The sequence below is a fragment of the Elgaria multicarinata genome, chromosome 4, assembly GCF_023053635.1.
Source record: "Elgaria multicarinata webbii isolate HBS135686 ecotype San Diego chromosome 4, rElgMul1.1.pri, whole genome shotgun sequence".
In the NCBI taxonomy this organism is placed as follows: domain Eukaryota; kingdom Metazoa; phylum Chordata; class Lepidosauria; order Squamata; family Anguidae; genus Elgaria; species Elgaria multicarinata.
This window is the reverse complement of record NC_086174.1, coordinates 69,548,558-69,567,518: the sequence shown is the minus strand read 5'-3', so window position 1 is coordinate 69,567,518 and position 18,961 is coordinate 69,548,558. Positions and strand designations below refer to the sequence as shown.

The following is an 18,961-nucleotide window of genomic DNA, read 5'->3' as shown; positions in this document are numbered from 1 at the left end:
CAATTGCTTTCTGGGCACAGTAGTTAGATCATATTTAGACTATTGCAATGCACTCTAGATGGGAGTACCCCTGAAGAGTGCCCAGAAGCTTAAATTAGTGCAAAATGTTGCAGCTCAACTGCTAAGTGGTACACTGAATCAGGACCACATTACACCTATCCTGAAAGACCTGCCTGATTGCCAACAGCTTTCTGGGCTCACAGTTCAAGGTGTTGCTGTAAACCAGTCAGAGTATTAAGATCTGCAGGAGATGCTCCTTTGAAGGCACCTTTACTTGCAAGAGGCCAATTGTCAGGCACATATGAAAGGCCCGCATTTCCTGCATTGCCTCTGAACTATGAAATACACTTCCCCATAAACTATGACTGGCCTTTAGAAAGTGTGTAAAGACTCATCTTCTTAATTTGGCCTTTCAAAATGTGTAGTTTTAATATTTTTAATTTTTTTTAGTGTTTTATGTTTTTATCGTTGGAACACTGCACTGATGGCTTTTTAGCAGTTAAGGTGGTATCTAAATGTTAATAATAAATAAAAAATACAGTGGAAGAGTAATATCCTATCCAAGCATTTGCTTGCTTAAAACATTTGAGAGAAGCTGAGGATAGATAGATATATAGAGAAAGAGAAAATTGGTACATCTGTGATTGATACTGTATTTTGTGAACATTTCTGTCGAGGGATTGATATTTTACCATAGTTTCTTGATGCCAGAAGCTACATCCATTACCATAACCAAAACATTCAGAGTACAACGGAAAATCACATGCACACACACACACACACACACACTACATTAGCCCTGTTATGATGTACTGTGCAAGCTTTAGGGGCAAGGACAAGGAGCAGTATTTCTTTTATTTTACTCAAAAACTTCAATGAAGACATTTCAGACTAACCCATTATTGAGCAACCAAGAATCCTCATGGTATATCTATGTCTAATGACTATAGTATTCTCTAACTAGGGTACTTGATAAGCACACATTTTTAATTGCTTACCTAAAGTAGCTCTACTCCATTTTTGTATCTGTATCTTTTCTTTTCGGTTCTATTTTTTGTCTTCATGGCTTGCTTTTGTATAACGGTAGGCAAAATAGAATCAAAAGAACTTTTTTAAAGAGCTAGTTTACCCAGGCTTCTCTTACTATTCCCAGGGCAAGCACTCCTTTCTTTCTTCTATGCTTCCATCACTTTGTACATGTTGGCCATGCAGCAACTTCAATCTCTATATAATATTAGATTGTGTCCATTTTAAATTAACATATATTCCATTTGAAGATCTGCATGATATTTGATTGTGGCTTGGATTGTAGAAAGATCCTTAAAATTAGTTAATTACTAATTCAATAATAATCTCCAACAAATAGCTCCCCTTCCATGCAAGCAAAGACTAACCAGATGCCTCTTCCTTAGATGTTTATGAATGCTAAAGTATGAATTCTGTGACTAACCAAAGTGCCTGTGCAGTAAGAAAGATAATAAGAGCTTGTGCACGTGTGTGTGCTTTCTCTTCACTTAGGCAAGGCAGTTTTCCTGTCATCAATCAGAGTGGCATTATGGGATCCAGCTCTCCCTACACCCAGCCAATGAACAACAACTCAAGCCTGATGAACCCTCAAGGTCCTCCTTACAGCATGGCACCTAACATGGTGAACAGTTCCACAGGTAAAGGTCGGTAATATTTCAGGAGTGGCTGCTTTTTCAAAGGTAGAAGTCCGTAAACGGTGCAAAGAGTTTCTCCTCAGCAGTTGTACAACTGGTTCTGAATGCCTTAAAATAGTGCTGTAAAAAGTCAAGAGTTTCCAGTTACATCTTTACGTCCTCTTCTGCCATTTTATGAAATTGTGAATGTGACATTTTTGATGGATGGATGGCCTGAAAGGAGACAAACTTTTGCTAAAAACATGGCAACGTTTTTGAGGCTGGTGTACCTGCAATTAAACAATATCAAAATAATTGACAATGCTTCAGATTGGGAATCCATAGATCAAGTTACCAAAGATCACTTAACAGCATTTGGAAATTCAGGACAAAGTGCATTATATTTGTTATTTCAAATTATTATATTTGTCCATTGGATCAGACAAAAAATGATCATGTCAGATTAAATTAATCAAAAGATATTTTGCACTTATTTTTCTTTTGCAGAAGTACCTTGGCAGGGTATCTATTTCTCTGTGGGATTATTCAAATGCACATTTTCATCTGATGTAGATACTCAAATTATTTTTCCCTATCAACAGATTTACTCTCTTCCCTGTCCTGAACAATTTTCATTCGTTAATACATCATAATGCAGAGTTCAAAAATAACTAGATATTTTGAGTTATTGCAAAAAGACTATTCAGCCATGTATTTCTGTGAGGGAGGGCAGGGGTAGTAAAATCCCATCCTAAAACCATTGGTTTTAATTGGCATGCTGGGAACAAATTCAGGATATTCCTCCAGTCACCAAAGAGAATTTCTGCTAGAAACAATAAATCTGTAGTAAATTGCTAGTCCTATCTATCAACCATGTGTGTACCTGCTTGTCAAGAACGTAATAAAATACAATGTAAACCAGAAAAGCATATCAGTACTCCTTTCTATTTCTGATATATAAAAATAGATCTGATGCAGTTCTTTGAAATAATGTCCAAATTATCGAAGAATATGGAGAGTGGGATTTGAGCCCTAATAATCCTAAAGCCAAACTTCAAAATGCCTGGGATGGAAGAGTAACTTTGTGGATTTGGATTAACTCACACATTACGTTTGTACTGAAGAAAAAAAATATATTCAAGTCCCGTGCTCCATTCTGCCTGTTGAGAAGAGCAGAGTGCACAGGCGACTGGCAGGAATGGCTTACCCCCTCGCCTTGCCCCCATGCTCCGGGAAAGGAGAGGAACCACTGTTGACAGACACTGACCTGTTCTCTGCAGCAGCACCTTTTGTTTTGTGGTTGTTGTGTGTTTTAAAGTAACAATGCCTCTTTCATCTTAGCAAAGGTTTTACTGCTTTTAAATTATATATTGTTTTAACTTGGCTTATGGTTTAATTTGTTTTTAGCTGTGTATATTTACTGTTTTTATACTGTATGCTTTTATCTGTCCGCCGCCCTGAGAACTTATTGATATAGGGCGGGATATAAATGTTTTAAATAAATAAATAAATAAATTGTCGATTGCCTGCTTGGGACAGAAGCCCACTGCTAGCATGGGTTTAGTGCTGTTCCTTTTAAAAAGCTGGTTGCTGCTGCTGCGCGACTTCCAGAGACAAGTAAGTTTCTGGCAACAAGTTCTCCCCGCTCCTGCGCTCATTTCCAGGGGCCCAGGGTGAGGCTAAAAGGTAAACTGTTCATCCCAGCCTTTCCTATTGCTGCTGCACTGGACTGAGCTTGGCTGCTCGAAGAAGGGAGTCTGCTGCCTTTCGGCAAGGCAAAGGGGGACTTGAATGCAAAGCATTCCCTCTTTAAAAGGATAACGTGGGAACTGGCTGGTTCTTTCTTTGCTGTTTATACTGATCCTCTTAACTTTTATGAATGTGCTACAGGTCGTTAGATACGATATTCCGCTCCTCATATTCTCCATGATTTAGCTTTTACTTAAGCAAGCAGCATGTGTGTGTAGACTAAAACTACCTACATAATAGCCAAACTCTATGGTTTTTGGACACATGTAAACAGGCTCTGTACTTCTCTCTCACCACCACCACCGCTACCACCCTTCCTGGTTCTCTTCAGCCTTTTAAAGTATTTGAGTGCTTAACATTGGTCCTGTGTACTTTCATTTTCTGGAAGTTGAAAATACACATTGTTGTCCTAGAGCCTCATTAAGACTGCTTTTTTACCCTCTAGGCAACAATTTAATAGAAGTATTCCAACTTGTCTTATTTATAATGGTTTTACGTTGTATTTTCAGCAACGGGAAGGGAAAGAATAAATAATCAAAGAGATTTTTTTAAACTTAAAATAAAATTGCTTCTTCTAGTGTTAGGCAGGAGGTCATTTGTTTGCCCCATGCAGCACACTTTTACTCCAGTTGAAAAGGAAAAATCTATTGAACAGGCCATTAGATAATAGCTTGCTTTCCTTCCACCGCCACCCCAATCCCCATCAGAGCTATCCCAGGTAATACTGTATTTGGGTTACGTAGTTATGTATTTTGTCTGCCTGGCTGAAATAAAATTACTTTTGAGCATTGAAACTGCACTATAAATTCTAGCTTGCTGTTTAGCAGCAGTAATTTTTTGCCCCTTTTCTTCTGGCCCCCAGAGCTGTAAAAATAACCAACAACAAACAGATGGCAGAGTGCCCTGCCTAAGAAGATTTATGTATTGCAAAGGAATAACCAGTTTAAAGGAAGATTCACAGAGGGTTTTTTTGTTCAGATAATTCAGCCATTCGTTATTTCATACAGTGGAAATCTGTTCAGTGCAAAGCCATTTATCCTAGCAGTCTTTTGTATGGGGTAGTCCTAGTATTCTTTATTGTGTTGTGCATTCTGAAATATTGGATTTTTAAAATAATGTAACCATGTGCCAGAGCTTTTCTTTTCTTTCTTTCGTTTTTTCTTTTTTGGTTTGTGCATTTATGAGGTTTTCACCTACATATTTATTAATTAAGAGTTTGCCCTATACAAATCTAATATGATGTGCGCTAATGGTAACACCTGTGGTAGATTATTTGTTTGGCCATTGGCTCTAAGCAAGCATTGAAAGATTAAAATAATGGCTTTAAGCAATAAAACAGTCAGCAGTCATAATCAAGAACATGCAAACAATCCCCAAAGTACACTAATTGACTCATTTTAAATCAAAGTCAACTGCAAACTACAACCTACCACAAGAGATTCAAAGCTATTTTGATGTTGTTTTTCAGTAACCAGGGCAAAGGTTGCCGCAGTTCTAGTAGCCTCTCTGTTTTCATTTGCCTAAATACATTTTACTCTCAACAGAGAACTTCAACTATTGGGCAGTAGAGAAAAGTAATAAATACATAAATATTCATGAACTTTCGGTAACTGTTGAAGAAATCTGGTGTGTGTGTGTGTGTGTGTGTGTGTGTGTTCAGAGATGACACAATGAGCTTGTTCACATATTAACTCTAAACTATGGTTTAGCTCTACTTGTATGAACTGAAATGATCCCATAATGGTTTAGTACAAGATTTGGTTGTTTTGGTTATTTAACAAAACGTAAAACTAATCTCTGCCAAAAATCCTTATCCCAGCCATGCAGAAGATGGGAAGAGGGAGCTGGCAAGCCTGAAATTTCATTTGTGCTCATTCAGACTCATCCACCATGGTTTAGTGTTATGTGCAAAGCCTTGTCCACTATGAAACATGTAATAGGGTATATTTTCATCTGTCCCCTCCCCACATATTCAGTGGCATAAGCAAAAAGGTACATTGCAATTGTGCTCATCCAGAATTGTGGAGGACATTTGTTGGAATCTCAATATGGTTAAGGTTCTTCTCAAACTTAACTCAGTTAATTAATTTAGATCATTTTTTTAAAAAAAAAATTGGCCATAGTAAAATTTGATAATCACATCCTAGGGTGCTGAATTGAAGAGAGATCACTTCATAGAAATTGGGGCCATAGCTAGACCTGAGGTTTATCCTGGGATCATCCAGGGTTCGCCCCTGCCTGAGCACTGGATCCCCTGTGTGTCACCTAGATGAACAGGTTTGACCCCTGGACGATCCAGGGATAAACCTTAGGTCTAGCTATGGCCTGGGTTATGTTTTTGTAGCTTGCATCATTTTATTTGAGGAGAGACGATATATGAATATAGCAATTTTGTGATACCAAATATTTAATGTGGCAGAATTAATTGTGTGTGTTCACATAAACAAAGCTTGGGATGTTTAACTGCTGGTATATGGTTTACCTTAAACCAGAAGTTAAATAAGTTTTAAAAGACTGATACGTTATATGAGGTGAACTAAAGGAGCTTATGGTGCTGCTGTAGCTGAACACATGTGAGTTTTGCACATTGTTCTTCACCAAACAAGTAGATTAAAGACATACATCATGGCCCAAACCCAACACACTGCACTGCACTGGGACATATGCCAGCTGTGACGGCATATCACAGACAGCATATCACGTGCCGTTGTTTTGGTACTCCAAGTTGATGCGTTGCCACTGTTACTGGGTCTGTTATCTTAATCTTAGAACATTTATCATGTTGATAGCATTCAGTAAAGGTGGCTTCACTAGTTCCAGCCTGCAGGAGCAAGCTGATATATAAGAGGACTTGAGATTCCACTTTGCACTGCAAGTTGAATTGTGCAGAAAGGGAACTTGTGCCTGTTCTCTGTGAGAAGATGCTTGAGCTCTCCCTACATCTGGAGGCTAGGCATTTCACTGCATGATGCATGAGTTAAATCTGTGGACATTACAACTTGTGGTAGCAAGCTTAAGCACAAGACTACTTGTGCATCCGTGTGCTCCCACATGCAAAGTGACCCTAAACATTAAACGATATCTTTCATGCAACCCTTACAATCACTGCTATTTCCCTGTGCCAGGCCTAACTATTTGCAAGTGAATTCACATTCTTCTTCGTGGTCTCTGTGCATCACACTAATGGGCTCTGCGCCTGCGCGGAGACCAATCGGGAAACTTCCATAGCCTAGAGTTTTGGCGGGAACCCCTCCCCCCCTATATATATATCAGGGGTCCCCGCCCTAATCCCTCAGTTCTTCGTTGACCGCCATTGTGGTAGACCAACTTAGGGCTTCTCTGCTTTAGCAGCGCTTAGAGTTCATTATAAAAGTTTATATATTTTTCTTCTATTCTGCTTCTATCTTCTTATATTTCACCCTTTCAGTTTGCGTTTTTCTTTACTCTCGGACTTATTTGCGATCTCTGATCGCTCGGCCTTGGCGCATGGCCGTCAAGGCGCCTTTCCGTAAGTGTGTTCGTTGTGGAAGCAAACTTCCACCCTCGGACGGACACTCTTTATGTGTTTTATGTCTTGGTGAAGGCCACATTGTAGATTCCTGCCACCACTGTATGGCCTTCACCAGACAAATGAGAAAACACCGTGCGGACCGACTACGCTCTCTCCTTTGGGACAAGGCCCTTCAGGCCGTAGACGCCCAACCCCAAAAGGCGAAAACAACATCTAAAATGAAACCTGCTTCAACCTCAACGGCTACAAAGCCCGATAACCCCTCAGCGGCTCAACACAGCCTGAGAATTATACAGGTTTCCCCATCAAAATCAACCTCTGGCCCAATGCTAACGCACGAGCCAGCAACTCCTAAAGCAACACTCTCCTTGGAACAACTTTCTAAAAAGCCCAAAAAGCCGAAACATTTGGACCCACGGAAAAAGAAAAAGCGAAGGGAGCAGCCTCTCGAATCTGCCCCTAGAACGCCCATACACCCATCGACACCAATCACCACGCTACCGATGCCTTCGACACCGACAGCAGTACAACCGATAACATCGGTACCGGACCCTATGCCGACTGCTTCGATCTCTGAAGGAGAACTTATTGAATCTGCGCCAGCAAGCCTTACTACACAGGCCATGGCAATTGCGTCTCCTCAGAGACAACAGCCTCTAATCTCCGAGTCGCCGGGGAGAGGCTCAGAACGAGGATCTCAACAGCCTCGATACCGTACCGACAGATCTAGATCCCCTCATACAGAGTGGGACAGATCATCGGTGTACTCCTCCTACAATTACAGAAGGGATTACCCTCCGTGGGAATATTACCGACCTCCTCGCTACGAATACGACACCAGGGAATATCCTCCTCGACGCTCCCCACCACGCCGACACGATAGATCGCCACCTAGACAGGGACAAGACGAACAGTTTATGCCTCCTCCACAATTACCACCTCGCTCGGAGTCGAGACATAGATCACATGATGACCATGTGCCCATACCGACGCCTCGATTAAGACATACAAACTCACCTGCTGTTGCCGATACCGCCCTCCAGCGTCGACAACCATACATTACCTCTCTTGACTCTCCCTCTGATGGATATGAATCTGACTCTCCTTCAGAAGTATCCATTGCTCCATCGACACCGTCTCCCGATGCAGCAGTAACTTTACAGGAACCTGTTTCTCCTCCACAAGATGTTGTAAACTTCTCCGACCACATTCTTCGAATGGCCCAAACGCTTGGGCTAGAAGTACAAAAACAAATAGAGAGACCTAAAGACCCTGTTTTCGATGCAATTACCACAGAAAGTGCGACATCGGTAACAATACCGTATCTCCCCACTTTGTTACAGACTGCTCAACAATCGTGGAAGAATCCTTCCTCCCTGACTCCAGCATCAAAGAAATTAGAAAACATGTACAAAGTACAAGAAACAGATGCTTCATTCTTACTAAAACACCCACCACCAAACTCTGTGATAGTAGAGTCCGCACAGGGAAAATCTCATAGAACCCATTCCTCTCCTGTCGATAAGGAGGGCAGGAGACTAGACTTTATGGGACGTCGCATTTATACATCAGCATCACTGGGCATGAGAGTAGCTAATTACCAGGCCACCATGGCCCGTTATCAGCTGTTCTTGTGGGAAAAAATAGGAGCTCTTTGTGATGACCTCCCAGAAAATCGTAGGGACCTGGCTAGAGTCTTTCAAAACGAAGCGTCTGAACTTGCCAAAATGCAAATTCACTCCGCTATGCACCAGACAGACTGTGGTACCAGGACCATGATGGCTGCCATCGCACTACGCAGACATGCCTGGCTCCGATCTACCTCACTAAATCAAGAGGCCCGAACAAGAATAGAAGACCTCCCATTCGATGGTCTAGGACTATTCCATGCCACCACGGATGACACCATGGACTCAGTACACAAGGCACGTACCACTGCCAGAAAAATGGGTCTGACACAGGCAACGCAACCATTCAAACAACGTCCCTGGTACCGACAACAGTACCACCCAAATACGCGATTTCGATCCGACCGCGTTTTTCGCCAACAACAACAACAACAACAACCACAACAGGGAAAGAGACAATATAATGCAGGAAAATATCAGTCCTACCGCAAACGCCAGGAACCCTCTAAAAAGCAGCGACTTTGACTCATGCATCGAGGTCTTAACCAGTCACTCCATTACTTTCGATGGCCACCTATCAAATTACCTACACGCGTGGGAATCCATCACCACCGACAAATGGGTCCTAACCATCGTAGAATCAGGATACATGATCGAGTTCAACGACCTCCCTCCTTTTTCCGGAATAAAGGTGACCAAACCATCACCAACACTCACACAAGAAGTACTAACCCTACTGCAAAAGGGCGCCATCCGCCCACTACATCCTCACGAGATACATACCGGATTCTATTCAAGATACTTCACAGTCCCAAAAAAGGATGGAGGCCTCAGACCGATCTTGGACCTTCGAAATGTCAACAAATTTATAACACCTCAAAAGTTCAGAATGGTTACCCTAGCACAGATAACTCCCCTCCTGGCCAAAGGAGACTGGTTCGCCACCATAGACCTCAAAGACGCATATTTTCATATCTCCATAAGACACCACAGCCAACAATATCTACGATTCGCCATAGGAGATCAGTGCTTCCAATTCCTAGTCCTTCCCTTTGGATTGGCAACAGCACCACGCGTCTTCACCAAATGTATGACCGTGGTATGCGCCCACCTAAGGCTACAGGGAATACAAGTATACCCTTACATAGACGATTGGTTGTTGGTTGCAAAGACTTACCACCAACTCCAACAACATCTCAGCATAACCTTACAACTTCTGCACAAGCTCGGATTATGTGTAAATACAGAAAAATCCATCCTTCAACCCGCTCATACTATCCGCTTCATCGGTATAGACATCGACTCCATCTCATGCAGGGCATACCTCCCAGAACAAAGAGCTCGAACCCTCGCAACTTTAGCAAACAGACTTCGGCATCGTCGGTCAACCACTGTCCACACCGTCCAAAAACTATTAGGACACATGTCAGCGACGACTTCTGTCGTACAATTTGCAAGACTCCACATGAGACGATTACAAAATTGGCTGATAAGGGCATACAACAATCAACGAGACGATCAACATTTCATCCTTTACATACCTACGAAAACAAAACAATCCCTAGCTTGGTGGGAAGATCTACGGAACCTCACCCAAGGACTTCCATTCCAAATACCAGCACCCACCAGAACAGTGGTGACAGATGCCTCTCTATCAGGCTGGGGAGCACACTGCGGTCCTCTAAGCGTTCAAGCACAATGGTCAAGGACCGAATCGCTCAATCACATCAATGTCCTAGAATTACTTGCCGTACAAAAAGCATTGAAAGCCTTCGTTACCGTACTTCGAGACCGATATATTACAGTCGCATCAGACAACACAACCGTAGTGTTCTATTTAAACAAACAAGGAGGAACTCATTCCTCCCGCCTCTTACACCTTACGATGGATATATGGCATTGGTGCATCGACAACCGCATCTACCTCACGTCTGTATACATAGCGGGTCGAGACAACACCTTAGCAGATCAACTAAGTCGCTCACCATCCACGACACACGAATGGACACTTCACCCCAACGCTCTGTCAGACATATTCAAAAAATGGGGAACACCGACAATAGACCTCTTCGCCTCACACCACAATGCTGTTTGCGAAAGTTTTTGCAGCCGAGCGGGCACCAGCCCAGGATCCCTCGGAGATGCTTTCAACATGAAATGGGACGGAACACTATTCTACCTCTTTCCACCGTTTCCCCTCATAGTCAAAGCCTTAGTAAAGATAGAACGCGACAACACGAGCTGCATCTTCATCGCTCCCTGGTGGCCACGCCAACCATGGTTCACCAGGCTACTTCTCCTTTCAAGGAACAAATACTACAGACTCCACCAAAGACCAGACCTGTTGACGATTCACCAGGGCAAGGTCAGACATCCCAACCTCAACACCTTGAGACTCACAGCATGGAAAATCGAGCAGTAACTTCAGAGACGCTTCCTGTTTCCATCCAAAATATCATACTACAATCTAGAAAACCCAACACCAGAAAATCATACGCAGCAAAATGGAAACGATTCTCAAAATTTGCGGCTGAGAATAATTTCAATGCACTATATCCCTCTGTTACGGACATTTTACAATTCCTCTTTACCTTATATCAAAATGGACTAAAACCTAGCTCCCTAAGAGTCTATTTAGCAGCTATCGCAGCTCACACCAATCGACACAACAACCCACCTTTGACCACGCATCCGCTAGTCAAAGGTTTCCTAAGAGGGCTAAAAAACACAGTGGGTACATCACGATCGATAGTCCCAACATGGAGCTTGTCAGTGGTTCTTCACGCTCTCACAAAGCCCCCGTTTGAACCCCTGGCAACGACTAACTTAAGACTTCTTTCTCTCAAAGTAGCATTCCTAATCGCGATAACCTCCGCACGAAGGGCAGGAGAACTAGCCGCCCTGAGAATAGACCCACCTTACCTAGCTTTCCACAAAGACAAAGCAACCCTACGACCCGATGTGACATTCCTACCCAAGGTAGTGTCCAATTTCCACCTAGGACAGGATATCATTCTACCTTCATTTTTTCAATCACCGACATCACCTCTAGAACGTACAATGCACACCCTAGATGCTCGCCGGGCTTTAGCCTTCTACAAATCCAGAACAGAAGTATTTCGAAAATCACCAAGACTCTTCATTTCCTATGCTGGAAGGTCTAAAGGATCACCCATTTCATCTCAAAGAATTGCAGCCTGGGTTGTTCAAACCATCAAACTGGCTTATGAGATTGCCCAGTTACCAATACCGACACAGGTCAAAGCCCACTCGACCAGAGCTGTCGCAACTTCGGTTGCTTTTGGAAGAGGCGTTTCATTACCCTCTCTTTGCAAAGCAGCCACATGGGCCAAGCCATCCACGTTCATACGACACTATCGTCTTGACGTTCGTGCCAGAGAGGACTGCGCTTTCGGTAGAGCCGTCCTGTCTGAGATTCTTCACTGACGACACCAACCCTCCTCCAAGGTAGGATAGCTGGCTAATCGCCCATTAGTGTGATGCACAGAGACCACGAAGAAGAAAGTCAGGTTGCTTACCTGTAACTGTAGTTCTTCGAGTGGTCATCTGTGCATTCACACAACCCACCCTCCTACCCCTCTTGTGTCGTTTATATGCATATGTATGTCCCCTAAGGGGAGGCCATTTACTATATTATCCATACTAATATCACTTCGGTAACCCTTTATTTGATATAGTCTGTGTCAACTGCATAATGTATAAATTCATTCTCTTGACAGATTATTGGCATTAACCATTATGCCACCATCTCATATCTCTTGGTTAGGGGGCCACAATGACGGTCTCCTAGAAACTGAGGGATTAGGGCGGGGACCCCTGATATATATATAGGGGGGGAGGGGTTCCCGCCAAAACTCTAGGCTATGGAAGTTTCCCGATTGGTCTCCGCGCAGGCGCAGAGCCCATTAGTGTGAATGCACAGATGACCACTCGAAGAACTACAGTTACAGGTAAGCAACCTGACTTTACATCTCTCTGTTCAAAAAGGAGCCAGGTCACTATCAGCATGGTTGCAAAAAACTATCTGATTTATTGTTTTCTCTAACTATGCCTTATAGCACTAGCTGTCTGAAAAAAGCTATCCTGCCCTCAAACCTAAATATTTTTATTGGCATATTTCCCTGTGATGCACCACTGTCATGCTATCATGTTGTGAACTTGTGCTAGAGTGGTTAATAACACATTGCATCCTCAATACTTATGCTGGTACAACAACGAATATTTCTTGAGGTAGAATGTTCAGCCATACTACCTCAACAAGTATTTTGCAAACACCATATACCCAGGAGAAATTAGTATGGATTCAGGCAGGCAGGAGCCTCATGACAACCATATCAGATGTAGATCTTTTAAATACATGGGGTCGCAGCTGTCTGTTGGCTTTGACCACTTTCCATATTTCAACCTTGTGATAAGCTTTTAGGCAAGGCTGGATTTGGACAAAGCAGAATGGGCAACTCTCAAACTTTCTAGGATGCCATGTCCTTCCCTCAGGAAACTTCATTCCCTGATCTCAGATCTTGAGTGAGCCACCTTTGTGCTTATTAATTGGAGGAAGAGTACTCTGTACCAACTGAAAGCTTTATTATTACTTAGGTACTATGATTGAATTCCAGCATTAAAAGCAGGTTCTAGCATGCACCCCTGATGAGATCTGGCTCTGCTTTAAAGCAGCTACTGTTATGGCTTCTGATTGTTTGATTCCATCCTCAGAAGCTACATTTCGATATAAGGGTTACAATCCCAAATTCCCTAGCAGATCCTCAGCCGTGCTTCCCAACATTCACTGAAAGAAAAATTGATATTGTATCTCCCTGAACCCTAGCCATTTTTTTCCTTTAAGAAACTCAGTGTTCTCCCCCTCCTTTTGTCTTCACAACAAACTTTTGAGGCTGAGGCCATAGCTAGACGGGGCTTTATCCTGGGGCGATCCAGGATCTTGCCTTACCCTTTGAGTCCAGTTTTTCTGCGGTCCTGGGCTGATCCCGAGACCGCTGAACGTGTGGCCGTGCATTGCAGTTTGTCCTGGCTCCTCGTGATTACTCACGAGGAGCCAGGACCCGCACACGAGCTGCAGAGCTCCTCAGGAGCTCTACGCCCATCGGGGGTGGGGGGGAGTGGGGAACTTTTTTAAAAAAACTACCTTTGAGCGCACAAGCGCTCGTGCGCATCTTCGGTTTTCTTTTTAAAAAGAAAATGGCGGGCGCAATGTCCTCTCCCTCTGAAGTCATCACACGCCTCGTGTAAACAGAGGGGGAGATCTCATGATAAAAATATCCCAAGATCTTCACCCCTCCGTCGTGCTAGACCGGTAGGTCTAGCTGAGGCCTTAGAGATGGAGAGTGGCCTAAGATAACCCAGAGAGCTTTATGGTTGACTGGGGACTTAAACCTGTGACTCCCCAAGTCCTAGTCTGACACTTTAATTGCTACATCACACTGGACCTTGTTGGATTCTAACTGAGTCCTACCTTCCCTATAGATCATTATAGACATGTACCAATGCAATATTTCGATTCATGACCAAATCTGTAATAGGCATCTGATTTATCATCACCCATGGCCATACTTATTATGATTGTGAGCACAGGCAAAAATATCAGAGTTTTCAGAAAGATCACCCTTGCCCCCAATTGTAGCTCTGGGCCAGGGAACGGGCAAACAAAAGACGACAGTTGAATGTCTGCCAATGGAATTTAAACTGTACTACAGGCACCAATTTAGATGACTAGCACTCTCAGTTCTGTTAACCAACATGGCAGTTACAGAAAATGTCCCTTAGATAATCTACTGCCCCCCCCTCAAAAAAAATCTCTCTCGTGTTGGAACAAATTATTACATGCTTCAGTGAGCAAATAATTATTTTAATAGAGTCACTGTGAGTATGAATATGACAACTGTTTCTTTGGTTAAAATGCCAAGGGAAAAAAATATGGTAGGCACTATGGGAATTTTTTTTTCAAAGGCAGCAAGCACATATTGAGATTTTACTCCATGAACAGAAGGCTTGTTTTGTTGCTCACACTATTTTTATATATTTTTATTTTAGTGAAAATGGCAATATATTATAATATTGGTAAGACTATGACATAAACCTCCTGCAGAGGCTTGCTCTGCTTATTTGTGAGTAGACATGAAGCTCATGCTTGCTTCTGAGTAGACATGCAGGGCCTTGGTGGATGGAATGCTACCTGAAAATGCGGCTGAGTGAGTGTTTCCTGCTTACTTCTGAGTAGATAGGCTTATTCTGTTTGTTTGTGAGCAGACATGCTGCTCATGCTTACCTCTGAGGAAAAAAGGCTTCCTACTGTAAATTGGCAACAATGGAATGAGTGGATTTTTCAGCCTTTGGCCCTATCTGCTTTTGTGTTTCACCCCACCCACCACTGGAGTAGGGCGATGCCTCTAAGGGCTTCTCCAAAATAGAATCTAATCCTTTGGCCAAAAAGGGTTATCCATCCCTGGTCTATGTGACTATGTCCTTAATGCAATAAGGATTTTATCATTTATGTTATAGCCACAAAAAAGGATGCCTTTTACTTTTACTTTTAAAATTAAATTTATCATGAATATTAAATTTGGCTTTGGAGTTTTGCTACTGCTCACTTCAGCAATTGTATCCCAGTCGACGCTCAAATGCCATTTGCTGTTAAATTCTGTTGCAAATATATTTTACTGTCTGCCACCACTGTGCAGAAATATTGTTTTTCATATGTTTGTCCAGCAGAAAACTGACATAAATAGCCCCCATTTCCAAGGATGAATAAAGCAATGAGCAGAGTATGGTCTCAATATCTTTGCAAGTCTTACCTTGCCTCAAAGCAAAAGCCATCTGGAGTCTTCTTCTTATTCCAGATAGGGCTTTTCTTTCCCTATCAAACTTCCTACACTTTGGACTACCTTGTCAAAACATCATGAAGGGCACAAGACACTTTTCCTGAGAAAGCCCAGTTAAAATGTATTAGGAGGTTTGTGAGAGCTCCCAGCAACTCCAGTTAACTGGAGATAGCAAGTGCTCAGAAAAACCTCTGACCAGGACTTAAGTTGAGTCACTGCTAGTTGTAATACTGGGCTATATGAACCAATAGTCTGATTCATTATAAGGCAGCTTTATACAAAGCCCATGTAGTTTTGGGGAAGTTTCTCTCAGACAAGCCTACCTCAAAAGGTTGTTGTTGTTGTGATGTAAGATCCTTTAATGGATGGTGCCCATGTGCTTTGAATGCTGCATGTCCTAGGTTAAACCCCCAGCATCTCCAGGTAGAATGATCTTGGGTAGGGGTCTTGTTAAATCTATTCTGTCTGTGTTTCGCATATTGGCAGGTGCCTTTCATTCTATTATTTGTGCATTCACAGAATGAAACTTTTTTTGGGGATGTATGAGAATTTCATTCCTGTTTGCAAATGCACACTTTCACTAATGTGTATTACTGTAAATGTGCACTTGCACAAATCCCCCCCCCAGTTAAAAAAAGAAACAGTCCACAAGTCTGCAGAATCTGCGTGAGTCAGAAAAGTCTGGTCTGCTGCCGAATCTGCAGATCAGCTTCATAGAAACCTGAGCTCATTTGAATCCATTCCAAATCTCTCCAACATCCCTAAGATTCAGGTAGGAGAGATTAGGAGGATCCTTGCCTCCATCAGAGTGAACAGTGCTGGGCTGGATGGACTGGTGGTCTGACTCAGAAAAAAGCAGCGTCATATGGAGAAAAAAGGAGATATGAATGAAATAATACTTGGCTATTGTTACAGTTCATAGTGGATTGTGCTCAGGCTGCATCATCATTCCTAAAATGGATCACTCCCCTCACTCTGACTTTAAGAGGCTGAGCATATAGTACAGCAATACAAATCCCTGCCTGTAGGGCAGTTCGAGATGTTGTTTTTCCTAGCAGTAAAGAGAAAGGCAATGTTTGAACTTTGTTACAGTATTTTACTATCTTCTGATACTGACAGCTATGCTATTAGCAGCAGCAGAAGCAGCAGCAGCAACAAAAACAACAACAATAAAAAGATGCAGTTTAACTCACATTGGGTTTGCCTTTGAGTGTGCTAAGTTTGGTATGTTAGAGCTAATTTAGGACCTTGACCCATATTTCCCTCTTTTTTTTAATTATGCTAACTTTCAACTTCTTATAATAAAGCCTGGGGCTAATTGTTGGAACTTATTCACTCTACATTGCAACACTTTTTCAGTTACAGATTTCACTGTTCTTTTTTTTAATGTTTTACGTCCTTTTGTCTGTATTGTGAATGTAGGATTGTTAGTGTCATTGCAGGAGTATGTACGCGTAATTTGCCAGAATTGTGACAATGGTGTTCTTTCATTGTTTGAAAAAGGGTCAAAAGGATGCCCTCGGTTTGTCATTGGACTAAAAAGCAAAGCAATAGCAGCTGAAAATCACTCAGGAGTATTCTTGTAAGAAAGAACTTACAAAGCAATTTTTCAGCAAAGAATAGAGAAATACCTATAGAGGCTACAAGAAAGCTAGACTTTGTTATTATCCATTTAGAAACTACACTAGTACTTCCTTCTCCAGATGACACAATGTCCTTGATCCAACTGCAGTTGTAGTCCTGAGAATTGCGATGCAGGTGATGATATGCATCCAGATGTGCCTCTGAATCTGCTGGATCAAGGCATGTAGTAAGAAGTGCAAGTCAAACAATCTGTATCCCACATAATTCTTCAGGTCATTATTGATAATTCAAGTTTGTAATTACAAATTTCCATCCAAATTTTGTTTCTCCTGTGAGCAGTTGAATGGTCTGCCTGAATTAATTCATCATTAGCACAAACTGATGTTCTGCACATCACCACTGAAGCCACATTGGGAAAGTCTATCATCATGCAGACTTGTAGCTGGTGAATAGGCAAACAATTCAGTCTGCCACCAGTGCAGTCTCATTCAGGAAAAAAGTGCCAGCCACAAGTAGAGTGGCCATCTGATTTGGCCCTAAGTCCCACAAATGTTCATGGAACAAGTGAGTTCAGGATTGCTACTTAGATGGTCTCACGCATTTCGGCCTCTTTGTATTCCGTCTCAGTTTGCTTATTTATGATTTCACATCCATTCATAAAAACACCGGAATGTTTATCTGATCCCCGTAGCCTTTCTTTTTTTCTGGGAAGGGACGTCTTACTTCCATTCTTAATGTATTTAAAACCGAAAATACTTTTTATTTTTATGTTTTAAAAATGCAGTAATTTCTGCATTCTGATACCTTTTAAGGCTTGTTCAACCTGGAAATGCACCACAGTAACATGAAAATAGGCCCATGAAAACCTCTGGCAGTATCGCATGTATAGTTAGCTGTAAACTCACATGGGCACATGGCTGGGTAGGTTTTTTGGCAGAGCCATTCTCCCAACCTGCAGTGAAGTGATGCTAAAGATATTAGCAAATTAGCACCATGAAGCTTGCCAGCTTATTCGCCAGAGTCTTGCTCGCTCTCTCACTGCTGTAATTAAAACTAATTATTTTCTAAAACATAGTAATACATGAATATGTGCAATAATCATTTTGTAGTGGGCAATCTGTGAAGTGTTTTTAAAGCTCCCCCTTCCCCTTTGGCTTGTTCTCCCACATGTTGGCTGCTGAGTAGAAAGCTGCATTACCATTTTGCAAGGGGGGTGGGGGGTGGGCAAAGCCATGCAATAACAATCCGGCCGGAATTTTACTATTCTGTAATAGCCATCATATTTTGCTGTCAGATTTTATTTAGCCTTTCTTTCTCCCTCCACTCTTTCTTTTTTACACATTTTGCAGAGTTACTAAAATATGCTGTTTTAGTTCGTTTTATTCCATAAAGAATGTATAACTCGCTTTTGCCCATATGCTTTTGTAACTCTTGAGGCCTGTGGTCTAGGGTGTTTTTGCTTTTAAGGCTGAATCACAGAAATGTAAGTTTAACTAATTTGAATATTTGCTATTATCTCAAAAGCCAAACATGATACTTCACATTTTGTTCCGTCATTGTTCCTTGAAAAAGACTGTAAATATTTATAAAAGTAGTTACTATTTCTTACTAATTTTTACTCATGCAGTGGTCAGTGTGTTCATAGCACTTTAAAGTATTGCATACGCAAAAAGCACCTGTCCCCAAGGAACTTGTAAACTGAGACAATAAGAATGATAACTGAGGATAGAAAAGCAGAAACAAGGATAGGAAGGAAGGAAGGCATATTAACAGTTAACTTCAACTTGGTTACAGTTGAGAACAAGGACTAACTGTGCAATCCCTATACATGTCTACTCAGAAGTAAGTCCCATTGAGTTCAATGGGGCTTACGCCTGCAGCTTTAGGATGTAATGCTAAAGCCACTTTAGGGATTAAATCCCATGGAGCTCAATGAAATTTACATCTTCGTAAACCTGTTCAGGGTTGCATTGCACTGGTTAGTCCAAATCA

General features: G+C 42.0%; 1 protein-coding gene across 5 annotated transcripts in view; it reads left to right on the top strand.

The window, feature by feature from the left end:
• The window catches only part of ARID1B (AT-rich interaction domain 1B), a 433,853-nt gene that overhangs the window by 368,141 nt on the left and 46,751 nt on the right, over positions 1–18,961 (top strand). For 3 of the 5 annotated variants that reach the window (XM_063124510.1, XM_063124511.1, XM_063124509.1), the window contains one exon: positions 1,519–1,670. In XM_063124510.1, coding sequence (XP_062980580.1) covers positions 1,519–1,670 — 152 coding nt within the window. The remainder of the gene's footprint in view (positions 1–1,518; positions 1,671–18,961) is intronic. The other 2 variants (XM_063124513.1, XM_063124512.1) reach the window with 1 other exon arrangement.